At 61.1% G+C, this 14,624-nt stretch overlaps 2 protein-coding genes across 4 annotated transcripts; both read left to right on the forward strand.

Annotated features, from left to right (window-relative positions):
- The first annotated feature begins 648 nt into the window (after positions 1–648).
- Positions 649–6,551, forward strand: SBK3 (SH3 domain binding kinase family member 3). 3 transcript variants are annotated; one of them, XM_067718295.1, is made up of 6 exons: positions 649–1,133; positions 1,659–1,809; positions 2,335–2,540; positions 3,815–4,691; positions 4,909–4,948; positions 5,240–6,551. In XM_067718295.1, the coding sequence occupies exons 1-4, from the start codon at positions 969–971 to the stop codon at positions 4,628–4,630; spliced, it is 1,338 nt and encodes a 445-aa protein (XP_067574396.1). In that variant the 5' UTR covers positions 649–968; the 3' UTR covers positions 4,631–4,691; positions 4,909–4,948; positions 5,240–6,551. The 3 variants fall into 3 exon arrangements, with proteins under 3 accessions (XP_067574396.1, XP_067574398.1, XP_067574397.1); XM_067718297.1 differs by having other exon boundaries at positions 2,338–2,540; XM_067718296.1 differs by lacking the exons at positions 4,909–4,948; positions 5,240–6,551 and having other exon boundaries at positions 3,815–4,880.
- A 1,140-nt stretch (positions 6,552–7,691) lies between these two features.
- On the forward strand, positions 7,692–13,995 carry SBK2 (SH3 domain binding kinase family member 2). Its single transcript, XM_067718298.1, has 4 exons — positions 7,692–7,790; positions 8,605–8,865; positions 10,941–11,143; positions 12,622–13,995. Exons 2-4 carry the CDS (start codon positions 8,643–8,645, stop codon positions 13,210–13,212), a joined length of 1,017 nt encoding a protein of 338 aa, XP_067574399.1. The 5' UTR covers positions 7,692–7,790; positions 8,605–8,642; the 3' UTR covers positions 13,213–13,995.
- Positions 13,996–14,624: the final 629 nt, after the last annotated feature.

Here is a 14,624-nt window from a genome sequence, read left to right on the forward strand (position 1 = left end):
GGGCCCAGAGACCTTTCTAGCTGCGTCTTTATTAATAGCAGGTTGTAGTAGTAGTTGAAACCTGATGGGGCAGGCGTCCGGGCTGAGTCACACAGGCCTGTCCCGCGTCACCCCACACCTCCTCCTCTCTGACCCCACGTAAGCCGATTGCCACTCAGAACCTCAGTTTCCTTTTCTGTAAACTGGGGATAAATCACCACCCTTTTGGGTGGCTGGGAGGATGCAGCATAAAGGCCCCAGCGCAGAGCTGGGCTCAGAGCCTCGCTGAGTACATGAAAGAAGACTTTTCCCCAGAGTCTCTCTATTAAGAGCTCCCGGGTCTGATCGGGGAGGGCTGGGGGTGGGGACTCTTGGTATTAGGGGGCTTTGGGAGTGGTCTCCCTGGTCACCAGAGGCCCATGGAGGCAGGTGGATGCACAGAGCCCTGGGTCTCCCAACCCAGGTAAGGTGTATGAAGGGGCTGGGCTCCCCTTTCTCTGCTGCCCTCAGGCCCGGCCCCTGGGGGTTCATAATATGTTTTGTCCCCTCTGTCCTGGGACCAGAGCCCAGAGTCCAAGCTGGTCTAAGTTTGGAAGGGGGAGGGAGGGGTGGGGGGGGTGACAGGATGTCTCTGAGCTGTCACACACACCCCTGTCCCAGGCCCAGAAAAAGGGAGGGACAAAAGGCTTGGAGAGAGTCAGAAACAAAGACGGGAGAGAGACGGAGAGACACTGGGGAGAGCAGGCCAGAGTGGGGGACAGAGTGCGGACATCCTGAAAGACAGACAGACAGACAGCGGCCACAGTGGGAAGAGCGTGGGGACAGGAGCGAGGGGCCGGGGACCAACAGACAGGCGGGGAGACCCACCCTGAGACCCGGGAGCTAGAAAAAGGGCAAGACAGAGACAGGGAGGTGTGGAGAGAGGGGTCCAGACAGGCAGGGAAGTCTCTGGACTCGGACGCAGAGGGGCACGGAGGCAGACCCTTCAGATGAGCTCCAGGCCTTGGCTCTGCTCAGGGGTGCAGTGGAGCTCAGTGGGCGTGCTGCTTTTGGGGAGCCCAGACCAGGGGTGCTTGCCCGAGGGCCAGCTGACATCAGGTCACCCTGAGATGGAGCTCAGGGACCCCGAGAACCAGGAGGATGGGGACCCGGAGGTGAGAGAAAGGAGACGAGGGAGGGAGAGACAGAGAGAGACAGAGAGGATGCGGGAGATGGAGAGGGCCAGGGGCAGACACACACAGAGAGACACAGAGAGACACGGAAGAGACAGGGAAACAGAAACATCAAAGACCCAGAAGAACTAAACCCGAGGACACACAGCAAGGCCAAGACCCCTGGGGGAAATGTACTCAGAAACAAAGAACAGGAAACCCGGGAAGAGAGGAGGATGGAGAGAGAGAGGGGTAGAGCCGGGGTGGTGTGGGCTGAGGAGGCCCCCGGCGGGGCTGGGGCTTTGGTGGCTCCCACAGATGGCAGTGGGCAGGGGCGCTGAGACAATCACCCATAACCCCGCCAGGACACAAAAACAGGTGGCCTGAGGGCGGGTGAGTCATTGTGACTCATCCCCCTCCCTGGGGACCAACCCCCCACCTCAGCCCTGGGCTGGGCCTCCAGGCCCCCCTGCTGCTCTAGGTGGCCCCCAGACTCACCCCCTCCCCACCTCTGTCCCTCTCCTGCAGGAGGACACAGCCACGGCCCTCCAGAGGCTCGTGGAGCTGACGGCCACCAGGGTGACCCCAGTGAGGAGTCTGCGTGTCCAGTATCACCTCATCCGAAAGCTTGGCTCCGGCTCCTTCGGCCACGTGCTCCTTGCCCGGCCTCGCCAAGGGGGTGAGTTTGGCCACCAAAGGGCACAGTCCTTGATGTCCCCCAGGTTTCCCCCTCTGAAACCACTGAGACAGGGAGCAGCCTTGCGGGGAGCTGATGAGGACACATCTTGATGGGGCTCCAGAAAGTTAAGAGCTCTGTGGTCTTCCAAAAAATGGAACTCACCCAGAGAGGGTGAGACACTTGCCTGAGGTCACACAGCAAGGCGGGAGCACAACTTGGACTGAAATTCAAGTCTCCGCGTCCCCTACTTTATGCGAGAGGAAACTGAGGTCCAGAGAGGGTAAGGCAGTTGTGCAAGACCACAAAGCAATCTGAGGCAGAGCAGAAAGAGTCCTCAGGGAAGGTCTCCTCCAACCTCCACTTCACAGATGGAGAAACTCGAGGCGCAGAGAGGTCAGACACTATGCCCTGCCCCTCTTGTTTTATAAGTAAGGCGTCTGAGGCTCAGAGAGGTTGAGTGGCTTGCCTAGGGCCCCACAGCAAGATCAGAGCGCCCTGAGTTCCCTTCTGCCCCCGCCTCCCCAGCAGGTCCGGCTGTGGCTCTGAAGCTCCTACCTCGGGACTCGGTCCTGAGAACCACCTTCCTGAGAGAGTTCTGTGTGGGCCGCTGTGTCTCATCACATCCAGGCCTGCTCCAGACCCTGGCAGGACCCCTGGAGACGCCCCGACACTTCGCCTTGGCCCAGGAGTATGCGCCCTGTGGGGATCTCAGCGGGATGCTGCAGGAACGGGTGAGGCAGGGAGGCAAGGGACAGAGGTTGGGACTGCTCATCCCAGGTCTGACTTTGTCCCTCCCCCAGTCCTGTCTCCAACCCTGACCCCCAAATCTTAACTCCACCCTAAGCCCCCAAACCACCTCCTTATTTCTAATTCTCAGTGCAGTTCCATGACTAACCCCAACCCTAATCCATCCAGGGCGGGGAGTTGGGATTGGGTTTGAGGATGGATCAGGTCGGATGAGGGGGTAGGGAAGGAGACAGAGATGGGCTTTTAATTGGCATTGGCATTGGGAACGGGTGTGGGTGGAGTTGGATGGGTTGAGTTTAGGGCTGATTATAGATTGGTCACGGGTGTGGAGAAGAGCATGGCTGGGGCTGCAGAGTGAAGCAGAGATGCTTGGGAAGGTGTATTAGGTTGAGTTGGAGAAGGGCTGTAATGAAGTTCTCTCTAGAAAGACCAGGTCAGGACTGAATCCATGATATTCTGGGGGTACTTGAGTTTGAAGTTAGGGTGGGGCCATCTTTAGGAATAGACTTTGGATTTGAAATAGGGTTGGGGATAAACAGAAGGAAAAAAGGAAGGGAGGGAGAGAAGGAGGGAAAGAGTAGGATGGACAGATGGATGGAAGGATGGGTGGATGGATGGATGGATGGATGTTTGGATGGATTGAAGGATGGAGGGATGAATGGATGGATGTTGGCTATTAAATAACTGGACAAATTATTGAATTGCTGACTAGCTGGCGGAATGGGTATTGAGTGGAAACCCTGCTGTATAGACCGTTGGATGGATAACTGGTTTGAGGGATGGATTGCTGTCTTGCTGCGTGGCTAGCTGGATGGATCGATCTATCAGTCGATTGATGAAATAACCTGTGGGACTTTAGAACTGGGTCTGAGTTAGAGATGGGACCTCCATTAGTACGGGACTCAGATTAGGATTAAGTGTGGGATTTGGGTTTTCACTGGAGATCTTGGTGGTCAGTTTAGAGGAGATAAGAAATATAAGGAATGGGTTTGAGTGTTAGGACAAAGTCTGATGGAAGTTCAAGAAGTTCTCGTTAGATCTGGGGTTCCAGTGAGGAAAACATCTGGGACTTGGTCTACAGGAGTACAGATGTGGGGGCAGCTTGTGGTTGAGGATGACCTGGAGAAGCTGTTGGGGGTATGTTCTGGGGACACTAGAGGTAGCCCCTTGTCTGGGAATTTGGATTCTTGAACCCCAAGAAGCAACGTAAAGAAGGAACCAAGGCAGCCTGACCTTCGTCCTCTCTCTTTGACCCCAGGGCCTCCCAGAGCTGCAGGTGAAGCGGGTGGTGGCCCAGCTAGCTGGAGCCCTGGACTTCCTCCATGGCCGGGGGCTGGTCCATGCGGACGTCAAGCCAGACAACGTGCTGGTCTTCGACCCTGTCTGCAGCCGTGTGGCCCTGGGTGACCTGGGTCTGACCCGGCCTGAGGGCAGTCCAACCTCTGCCCCGCCAGGGCCACTGCCCTCCGCCCCACCCGAGCTCTGCCTCCTGCTGCCCCCTGACACCCTGCCCCTGCGACCAGCAGTGGACTCCTGGGGGCTGGGGGTGCTTCTCTTCTGTGCGGCCATGGCCTGTTTCCCTTGGGATGCGGCGCTAGCCCCTGACCCTGGGTTCGAGGCCTTTGCTGGCTGGATGACCACCAGGCCCCAGCCACTTCAACCACCGCCCCCTTGGGACCAGTTTGCGCCCCCGGCTCTGGCACTGCTCCAGGGGCTTCTGGACCTGAATCAAGAGACTAGGATCCCCCCACTGGCTGTCCTGGGCTTCCTGGGGGATGATTGGGGGTTAAAGGAGAACAAAGAGAGACCTGGGGGCTTGGGGAGTGTGTCCAGTGAAGACGGGGAGGAGGAAGAGGGGGGAGCAAGCCTGGAAGAGTGGTCAGAGGGGGAAGAGAATGACGACAATGATGGTGGGAGGTGCGGACAGATGGGGGACAGCCCTGACCAGCTGACTGGGACAAGCGCCCAGAGCTTGGGCCAAAGGCCTCTCCCCCAGCCCCCATGGCCACCTGGATGGAGAGACAGCTGCTCCCGGGAGGACAGAGATGGAACACATTGCATCTCTCCCAACTGAAGCCTGGACTTGTATGCACAATTCCCCTCCTGACTGAGGACCCAGGGGTCCGGTACCCCCGGCCCCTCCCCCCTCAGACCCAGGGGTCCAGCCCCCAGCCCTCCTCCCTCAGACCCAGGGGTCCAGGCCCCCAGCCCTCCTCCCTCAGACCCAGGGGTCAGACCCCCACCCCTCCTCCCTCAGACCCAAGGGTCCGGGCCCCCAGCCCCTCCTCCATCAGACCCAGGGGTCCGGACCCCCGGCCCCTCCCCCCTCAGACCCAGGGGTCCAGGCCCCCAGCCCCTCCTCCCTCAGACCCAGGGGTCCAGGCCCCCAGCCCTCCTCCCTCAGACCCAGGGGTCAGACCCCCACCCCTCCTCCCTCAGACCCAGGGGTCCGGGCCCCCAGCCCCTCCTCCATCAGACCCAGGGGTCCGGACCCCCGGCCCCTCCCCCCTCAGACCCAGGGGTCCAGGCCCCCGGCCCCTCCCCCCTCAGACCCAGGGGTCCGGGCCCCCAGCCCTCCTCCCTCAGACCCAGGGGTCCAGGCCCCCAGCCCCTCCCCACTCAGACCCAGGGGTCCAGGCCCCCAGCCCCTCCTCCCTCAGACCCAGGGGTCCAGGCCCCCAGCCCTCCTCCCTCAGACCCAGGGGTCAGACCCTCACCCCTCCCCCCTCAGACCCAGGGGTCCAGGCCCCCAGCCCCTCCTCCCTCAGACCCAGGGGTCCAGGCCCCCAGCCCTCCTCCCTCAGACCCTGGGGTCAGACCCTCACCCCTCCTCCCTCAGACCCAGGGGTCAGACCCCCACCCCTCCTCCCTCAGACCCAGGGGTCCAGGCCCCCAGCCCCTCCCCCTCAGATCCAGGGGTCCTGACCCCTCCTCCCTCAAGGACCCTTCCTCTCTCTTCTGTCCTGAGCGTGTCTTCTTGAAGGAAGGTGCTGTTTCCCCTGTAGATGCATTTCTGCACGGTGGGGACATGCTGGGTGCTTATGGACTTGTGATGTGGTCAGTCCTCTCCTTTAAGACCTTAGGTGACTCCTGCTGGCCTTGGCACCAAATCTGGGCTTTCCATATCCAACACCATGGAAACCTCGCCTTCCATCTCTCCCACTTCCCTGGGCTCTGGGGGACATTAAGGAGAGGCACTCATCCTTTCTGGACCTAAATGGACACACAGATAGGCACACACACACCCTCTCTTGCTTGCAGACGTTTGGAAACCCTGTGTTCTCCCCCGAGAATGCCTTCTTCCCAACTCCAGGCCTCCAGAAAGTAGACCCCTCCCCGGGGGCCTCTCCGGCTCCTCCGAAACTTGTAGCCCAGCGATCTGCACCTCCACCTTTTTCATCTCCCCTCGCAGGCTGCCCAGGATAGACTTGGTCTTGTCCCCCTGCACATCCTTTCGGGTTCTGCTCTCACACGGCGAGCCTCCTGCGCCAGCTCCCTGAGAGCACAAGCACCGTGGCGTGTGCTGGTCCCGTCCACGCTGAGGGCCATGGCTGGTTTGCAGGGATCTGTGTTCCCCCCGGGCCGGCCCGATGCCACCCCCATCCCAGCACACAGACCCCTGACTTGTGAAGCTTCCCGCCTGCAAGGCAGGGGCTGCGTGGATCCCATGCCGCATGCCCCGCACCCAGCACGGCCACGGGGGCCTGCTTCTTTCTGGGGAATGTGTCTTACGTGCTTTCTAGATTTAAAAACGTGAGTTCACTCCATACGACGGGGTGTCCTGAATTGGACCCTGGGGCAGGTAAAGGCTGTTGATGGACATGGGAAGCATCTAGCGTTTGACTGACGGTTACTGTCTACATTTGGACAAATGCACCGATGGCTGGGTGAGGGACTCACCTGGCAGAGAGCTTGGTGAGGCGACATGGGAGCTCAAAGCAGCTGTCCTGCACATCTAAAAATGATTCTGAAATAAAAAGTAAATTTAAAAAGAATCAAGTGAGTTCACATTGATCATCTCGCTCTAAACCTGAGGGGGTGGGTGCAACCCTCCGGGACCCCACCCCTGCCTCCTCCTTCAGCCCTGGGAGTCCCTGCCTGCCCCCCGCCCAACTTTGAAGTCTGCAGACTCATAACTGGGACTCCCCTCCCTTCTTCCCCTCCCTTCAGGGCCTTCACTTCCCAGTTGCTGCACCACCTGCTCCCCCTCTGCTCCGAGTCTGAGGTCATTTCTCACTGCATCATTCTGGAATCTTGTTGTCTCATCCTTTCCCCACACAGGACCCCATGTCTCCTCCCCCGGACGCCCCTTACCAAACACTTGTGTCAGACCTGTCAGTGGGGCACTAATGGGGCAGCTGGCTGGGGTCAAGGCAGGGGCAAGCTGGAGAAATGATGTCATCCTCTACAGGGGACCAGGACTCCTGGATCTGAGGGGGGAGAGGCTGGGGGCCTGGACCCCTGGATCTGAGGGGGGAGGGGCTGGGGCCCGGACCCATGGGTCTGAGGGGAGAGGGGCTGGGGGTCTGGACCCCAGTGTCTGAGGGAGGAGGGGCTGGGGATCTGGACCCCTGGGTCTGAGGGAGGAGGGGCTGGGGGTCTGGACCCCAGGGTCTGAGGGAGGAGGGGCTGGGGGCCTACACCCCAGGGTCTGAGGGAGGAGGGGCTGGGGGCCCGGACTCCTGGGTCTGAGGGTCTGGACCCCTGGGTCTGAGGGAGGAGGGGCTGGGGGCCCGGACCCCTGGGTCTGAGGGAGGAGGGGCTGGGGGTCTGGACCCCAGGGTCTGAGGGAGGAGGGGCTGGGGGCCTGGACCCCAGGGTCTGAGGGAGGAGGGGCTGGGGTCTGGACCCCAGGGTCTGAGGGAGGAGGGGCTGGGGGTCTGGACCCCAGGGTCTGAGGGAGGAGGGGCTGGGGGCCCGGACTCCTGGGTCTGAGAGGGGAGGGGCTGGGGGCCCGGACCCCTGGGTCTGAGGGAGGAGGGTCTGGGGTCTGGTCTGAAGAGGGAGGACTGACTTCCTGGCCTGGGATATCTGTCTGGCCAGAGCCAGTTCTGGGAGACAACGCACGATGTCGCTCTCCCCATGAGGTTCAAGGGGCGAGGCCTGGGGCGGGGCTACGACCCCCTAGGTGGGGGCGGGGTCTTGCTGCAGGGCAGGCCTCTGCTGGCCTGGGCTCTGAGTGCTGGGCACTGACCACAGCGGGCAGCCGAAGGGTCAGGCAAGCCTTGGAGAAGGTGAGGTCCGGAGGTTGGAGCCCGGGTCAGGAGGAGGCAAGGGTCAGACCGCCTGAGGTGGGCCTGAGGGTGAAGCTGTGCAGGTGGTCAGAGTCCTGGGTTCTTTGGAGGATCAGGGGCTAATTACAGACCTTGAGACTGTGGAGTGGTTGAGTGTCAGGGACACAGAGTCTTGGGGGGGGGTCCCAAGATGTGTGAGTTACATAAGGTCGTGGCAGAGGGGTCGGCTGGGTGTCTGGACCCCTGGGTCTGAGGGAGGAGGACCTGGGGGCCTGGACCCCTGGGCTTGAGTGGGGAGGGGCTGGGGCTATTGAGTTGGACCCCAGACCACTTAAGGGCTTGGTGATCATCCCCGAGTGCTTGCTCCCACCCAGGCCCCAGGCGTCCCCCGGGCCCTGGTGTGAGCCGCCCTGCCCTGCACAGGCCCTGGGGGCAGAGAGCACCTGTTTACTCTTGGGAGGCTGAGGCTGCTCACCCACCCCCAGGGCCCAAGCCTGTTTGCTTTGGAAACAGGTGGGGGGTGTCTCGAGTTATCTGGTTCATCTTTCATCCTCAGGCCATCAGGTGGCGCAGGGATGTGGGGGTGGGGTGAGGGACATCTGTGCCCTCAGACTTGACCTCACCCCAACCCGAGACTGGTCTCCCCACTCCCAAGACGCCTCTAAGAAGAAGGGAAAATGAGTCACGATGGCCTGAGACAATCAGCTTCCACCCTCCTTCTCAGATCCAGGAGTCCAGGTCCCCAGCCCCTCCTGCCCTGGCCCCTGGTCTGGCAGGACCTAAGTCCTGGTCACCCTCTCTTCTGCCCTTGCAGAGACGCCTGGGAAGCCATCAGAGGAGAAACAGGTGGAAATGGAGATGGGGGCTGTGGAGAACGGTGCTGGGGAGGACCTGGGGGGCCTCACGGCAGAGGAGCTGCGGCAGGGCCAGGAAGCGGCCCTGGCACTGGAGGACATGATGGCGCTGAGCGCCCAGACCCTGGTCCAGGCCGAGGTGGACGAGCTCTACCAGCACGTGCGTCCCCTGGGCCAGGGTCGCTTTGGCCGGGTCCTGCTGGTCACCCACCGTCAGAAAGGTACAAAGGCCTGGGGACAGAGGCGGGGGGCAGTGGTGTGGGCCCAGGCAGAAGCTAGCCAAGGCTGAGGAGTCTGTAAACCTCAATCAAGTCCTGCCTCTGCCCCTTCCAGGCTGTGTGTTCTTAGTAACTCCCCTACCCTCTCCGAACCTCAGCCTCCTCCTTTGAAAACGTGGGTGATGATTCCTTCTCTGAAAGAACTGTGGGCCTCCTCCCCTCCCTGAGGAAATGTTGGTAGCTCTAGTTGCTGGGGACAATGGGGAGGAAGACAGAGCCCCCTCTCATGGCCCTCACACGTGGCCGGCTTGGTGGTCATCGTGGCAGTGACGCAGAGCCATGCTGTCTGCCAGGCACTTAGCAAGGCCAGCACACGGTGGTTGTGCACCCCAACCCCAATCTGGTCGTCCCCTTCCAAGGAGACTGGAGGGCTCATCCCTGTCCAGGGGGCTGCTGGGCCCCCAAGGAGGAGTCTGAGCCAGCCCAGCCTTCAGGGAGCTCCCAGCACGAATGGGGAGAGGGTGTGTTAGGTTCCTATGATTGTCATAACGAAGTACCACAGACTAGGGGGGGCTCACAGTTCTGGAGGCGGGAGTCCGAGATCAAGGTGCCAGCACGGTTGGTTTCTCCTGAGGCCTCTCTCCTCGGCTTGCAGACGGCCACCTTCTCCTTGTGTCCTAACACCGTCTCCCCTGTGTGCATGTCTGTGTCCAAATTTCCTCTTCTTATAAGGACACCAGTCATACTGGACTAAGGACCACCCCAATGATCTCATTTTACCTCTTTCAAGACCCTCTCTCCAGGGAATTCCCTGGCGGTCCAGTGGTTAGGATTCTGCGCTTTCACTGCCACGGGCCTGGGTTCAATCCCTGGATGGGGTACTAAGATCCCGCAAGCCGTGTGGCGGCCAAATACAGTCATATTGTGTGATACTGCAGGGTGAGAACTTTAACATATGAATTTCGCAGTGGGGAGTGGTGGGGGGAGGGACACAAGGCAGCCCATAACAGAAAAAGATGCAAAAAGATGCAGACCTGGGTCCTCACAGAACTTGGAGGCCATAATGGGGAACAGAGGGTTTGTAAGGGGGCCTCTTCCAGGTCCTCAAAATCGAAGGCAGTTGTGCTTGATGGTGGGAATTCAGAGCATTGTTGATAAACAGAAGAGGCACTGCTGCACCCAGTTGGGGAGGGGAGGGGAATGGTTAGCATTTTAGGTAAGGACGTGACCCTCCCCCATCACACACAGCCTCTTGGGCAAGGTTGGGCCCTGGCAGCTGGTGACTCAAAAATTGAACAAACCATATGCTATTTGTCTTTCTCTGTCTGACTTACCTCACTCAGTATGACAATCTCTAGGTCCATCCACGTTGCTGCACATGGCACGATTTCATTCTTTTTTATGGCTTGAGGAATACTCCATCCTGTGTTTATCCATTCATTTGTCAATGGGCATTTAGGTGGCTTCCATGTCTTGGCTATTGTAAATAGTTCAGCTATGAACATTGGGGTGCATGTATCTGAATGGAGTCTTTACCAGATATATGCCCAGGAGTAGGATTGCAGGATCACATGATAACTCTATTTTCAGTTTTTTAAGGACCGTAATGGAAAAGAAAAAAACAAAAATTGGAGAAACCAGAGTTTCTGCCTCCTGGGAGCTTACATTCTAGGAAGTTGTTTCCACGTGTGGCAAAATTCACAATAATTCCTTAGTGGGGTCTAATACCCAGTTCAGGGTATCTTTTCCCCAGTTGCCTCAAACATGGCTTTTTGGCATGGGTTTGCTGGAACGAGGGGCCCAATAAAATTATTGGAAGTTCTGAGTTCGGTTTTCGTGGTACCATTCTACCTGCTCCAAGACAGCAGAGTAGGAACTCACTAAATACTATTATCATTGTTATTATTATTATCATTACCACTGGTGTTGTTTCAGTGGCCACGCTGTTCTAGGGCAGGCTTGGCAGGGGGCAGGCGGTGGAGGGGGTGAGGGGGGCATATGGGAGAGAGTCCAGGCTGAGGGACAGCAGGGCTGGCCCTAGGCTCATGCACCTCTCACCTCTGTCCCTGCTCCGTCAGGCACAACCTTTGCCCTGAAGCAGCTCCCGAAGGCCTCCACCACCCTCCGAGGCTTCCTGTATGAGTTCTGTGTGGGCCTCTCCCTGGGCTCGCACTCGGCCATCGTGGCGACCTACGGCATTGGCGTGGAGTCAGTCGACTCCTACAGCTTCCTGACCGAGCCTGTCCTGCATGGAGATCTCATCGCCTTCATCCAGCCCAAGGTGGGTCAGCCTCCCATGGCTCAGGGGGTGCCACGTGGACGCCCCTACCCAACCTGGGCCTCAGGAATCACACTCACTGCATGGTGACTCAGGTAGCCCTACAGAGGCCTCACTGGGCCCGCAGGTCTTGTGGAATTGTGAGGTCTCTAAGGAGTTCATGGCCTCCACGGAACCAACACTGCACCCTACTGAGGTTCACCAGGGCCCACAGGGCTCACACCAGGGCCCACGGGGCTCACACCAGGGTCCACGGGGCTCACGCCAGGCCTCACGGGGCTCACACCTGGACCCACGGGGCTCACACCAGGCACCGTGGGGCTCACACCAGGGCCCATGGGGCTCACACCAGGCCCCACGGGGCTCACACCAGGCCTCACGGGGCTCACACCAGGCCTCACGGGGCTCACACAAGCCCCCACGGGGCTCACACCAGGACCCATGGGGCTCACACCAGGCACCGTGGGGCTCACACCAGGGCCCATGGGGCTCACGCCAGGCCTCACGGGGCTCACACCAGGCCCCACGGGGCTCACACCAGGGCCCACGGGGCTCACACCAGGCCTCACGGGGCTCACGCCAGGGCCCACGGGGCTCACACGAGGGCCCACGGGGCTCACGCCAGGGCCCACAGGGCTCACACCAGGCACCGTGGGGCTCACACCATGCCTCATGGGGCTCACACCAGGGCCCACGGGGTTCACACCAGGCCTCATGGGGCTCACACCAGGGCCCACGGGGCTCACACCAGGCCTCACGGGGATCACACCAGGGCCCACGGGGCTCACACCAGGCCCACGGGGCTCACACCAGGCCTCACGGGGCTCACACCAGGGCCCACGGGGCTCACACCAGGGCCACGGGGCTCACACCAGGCCCCATGGGGCTCACACCAGGGCCCACGGGGCTCACACCAGGGCCACGGGGCTCACACCTGGCCTCACGGGGCTCACACCAGGACCCATGGGGCTAACACCAGGCCTCACGGGGCTCACACCAGGGCCCACGGGGCTCACACCAGGGCCACGGGGCTCACACCAGGGCCCACGGGGCTCACACCAGGGCCCACGGGGCTCACACCAGGCCTCACGGGGCTCACGCCAGGACCCACGGGGCTCACGCCAGGCCTCACGGGGCTCACACCAGGGCCCACGGGGCTCACACCAGGGCTCACGCCAGGCCTCACGGGGCTCACGCCAGGACCCACGGGGCTCACACGAGGGCCCACGGGGCTCACACCAGGGCCCATGGGGCTCACACCAGGGCCCATGGGGCTCACACCAGGCCTCACGGGGCTCACACCAGGCCTCACGGGGCTCACACCAGGCCTCACGGGGCTCATACCAGGCCTCACCAGAGCCACCCTCTTTGGGGCCCTCCATCCCCTGGGCCTGGTCCCCGGGGCCGAGGACAAGCGCTATGGCCCCGTTCCCTTCTGGCTGGCAGGCAGGGTGGTGGACCCTGACACCTGTCACCCACAGGTGGGCCTCCTGCAGCCAGCAGCCCAGCGCTGTGCGGCCCAGCTGGCCTCAGCCCTGGAGCACATCCACTCCCGCGGCCTGGTGTACCGGGACCTCAAGCCGGAGAACGTGCTGGTGTGCGACCCAGCCTGCCGGTGGGTCAAGCTTACCGACTTCGGCCACACGCGGCCCCGCGGGACCCTGCTGCGCCTGGTGGGGCCGCCCATACCCTACACGGCCCCAGAGCTCTGTGGCCCCCCGCCCCTCCCCGAGGGCCTGCCCATCCAGCCCGCCCTGGACGCTTGGGCACTGGGCGTCCTGCTCTTCTGCCTTCTCACTGGCTACTTCCCCTGGGACCAGCCCCTGGTGGAGGCCGACCCCTTCTATGAGGACTACGTCATCTGGCAGGCCTCAGGCCAGCCCCAGGCCCGTCCTCAGCCCTGGCTTGGCCTGACGCCCGTGGCAGACGCTCTCCTGTGGGGGCTGCTGGACCCTCACCCCCGAAGGAGAAGCCCCGTGAGCTCCATCCGGGACTACCTGGGGCGGCCCTGGAGGCAGCGGGAGGGGGAGGCCGAGGAGGTGCCCCAGGGGGAGAAGGGGGACCCAGAGTGAGAAGCACGGGGGCAGCCCGGGCCCAGCCCGGCCTGGGGAGGCTCCGGAAGGCAACCCCAGCCCCCATCCTGAGGTCTCCTCCGCATTCATGGGTGGCGGCTGGCTGCTCTGCTGTCTGTTGGTCTCTGTCTCATGATTTTCCCCTTTCTGTCCTTAATTCCCACGTCGGGGTATCTGTCTGCTGCCTTGGTCCGGGGGAAGGGGGTCTCCGAGAGCACCCCGTGTCTGTCCACACCTGCCCCATCTTCCCCGGGCCTTGGCACCCACTGCTCCCTTTGCCTGCGGTGCTCTGGGTGCTTTCCCGCACCTCCTGCCAAGCTGTCTCAGCCAGGCCGCCCCTCACCACCGCAGGACACTACAGCCTGCACTCCCAGCCCCCTACTCTTGCTCCGCTCCCCTTTCCTCTGTGACACTCACTCCCTTCCAGCCGGACAATTTATCTATTCGTAGTGGTTATTCTGTGTGCCCGGCTGGAATGCGGGCTCCCGGGGGCCCAGGATCTCAGCCTGTCCTGCTCTCTGACGGATGCCACGTAGAAGGGGTCATCCTGCCCCGTGTAGGTGGTCCACAGATGCTTATTCAGTAAACGGACCCCCTGGTTTTGCACGGCCTCCCTCCGTGTATGCCTGTCTTCCTGCCCTTGTCTTTTCTGTTTTGCTGGGTTCCGCTCCCTGCCTAACTCCCTCTTCCTCCCCACATGCTGGGCCCACGCCCTCTCGATAATGTGCTTTGTCTCTCTGTCACCCCAACCGCTCTCTGCAAATAAAGTGCATCTGGCACTTAGGTCCCCGTGACGCTGTCGGTCTGGCAGTGTGGGAAAGAGAAGGTCGGCGTGTGCGTGCCTGTGTGCCCTGGAGGGCATGTTGTGGAGGAGAGACAGAGACAGAGAGAAACGGAGAGACAGACAGAGGCAGAAAGAATGGCAGACAGTGGTCCCACCGGGCACTCCTGTGAGGTGCTGGCTCCGCGTGTGCGTTTGTGGTGTCCCTGGGAGTGTGTCAGCACTGTTTGCACCTACCCTGCACACATATGTGTGAGAAGGAGAGGGATTAGCCGCCAGAGCTGGAAAGTGTCCAGCTGTTCTCAGGTGGGTAGGAACTTGAGCGTGTATTTCTGGGTATTTGTGTGTCCATGAGTGTCTGAGCCCACGTGTGTGTGTAAACAATGGTGTGTGTTTGTGTGTGTGGGAGAGAGAGAGACATGAGGGTTTGAATGCAGATGACATGAGTGCGTGGGCTTTGTGTGTCTACAAGCGTCTGAGCCCCCGTGTGCTCACGTAATCGTGTGACTGCCTGGGTGAGGGGAGAAAATAGAGTCTGCGTGCATCTCACTGTGTGCAGTGAGATGCTTGCGTGTCTGTGAGGCCTTGGGCCTGCATGTGGGGGGTGTGTGTGTGTGTGTGTGTGTGTGTG

Source organism: Pseudorca crassidens, chromosome 20, assembly GCF_039906515.1.
Source record: "Pseudorca crassidens isolate mPseCra1 chromosome 20, mPseCra1.hap1, whole genome shotgun sequence".
NCBI lineage: Eukaryota > Metazoa > Chordata > Mammalia > Artiodactyla > Delphinidae > Pseudorca > Pseudorca crassidens.

Bases quoted from the DNA above. Each gene is read 5' to 3' on its own strand.
- SBK3 (XM_067718295.1), top strand. From the start codon at position 969: ATGAGCTCCAGGCCTTGGCTCTGCTCAGGGGTGCAGTGGAGCTCAGTG. The intron at 1,134-1,658 runs GTGAGAGAAAGG...CCTCTCCTGCAG, and splicing joins AGGAGGATGGGGACCCGGAG to GAGGACACAGCCACGGCCCT. The intron at 1,810-2,334 runs GTGAGTTTGGCC...CCGCCTCCCCAG, and splicing joins TGCCCGGCCTCGCCAAGGGG to CAGGTCCGGCTGTGGCTCTG.
- SBK2 (XM_067718298.1), top strand. From the start codon at position 8,643: ATGGAGATGGGGGCTGTGGAGAACGGTGCTGGGGAGGACCTGGGGGGC. The intron at 8,866-10,940 runs GTACAAAGGCCT...CTGCTCCGTCAG, and splicing joins GGTCACCCACCGTCAGAAAG to GCACAACCTTTGCCCTGAAG. The intron at 11,144-12,621 runs GTGGGTCAGCCT...TGTCACCCACAG, and splicing joins TCGCCTTCATCCAGCCCAAG to GTGGGCCTCCTGCAGCCAGC.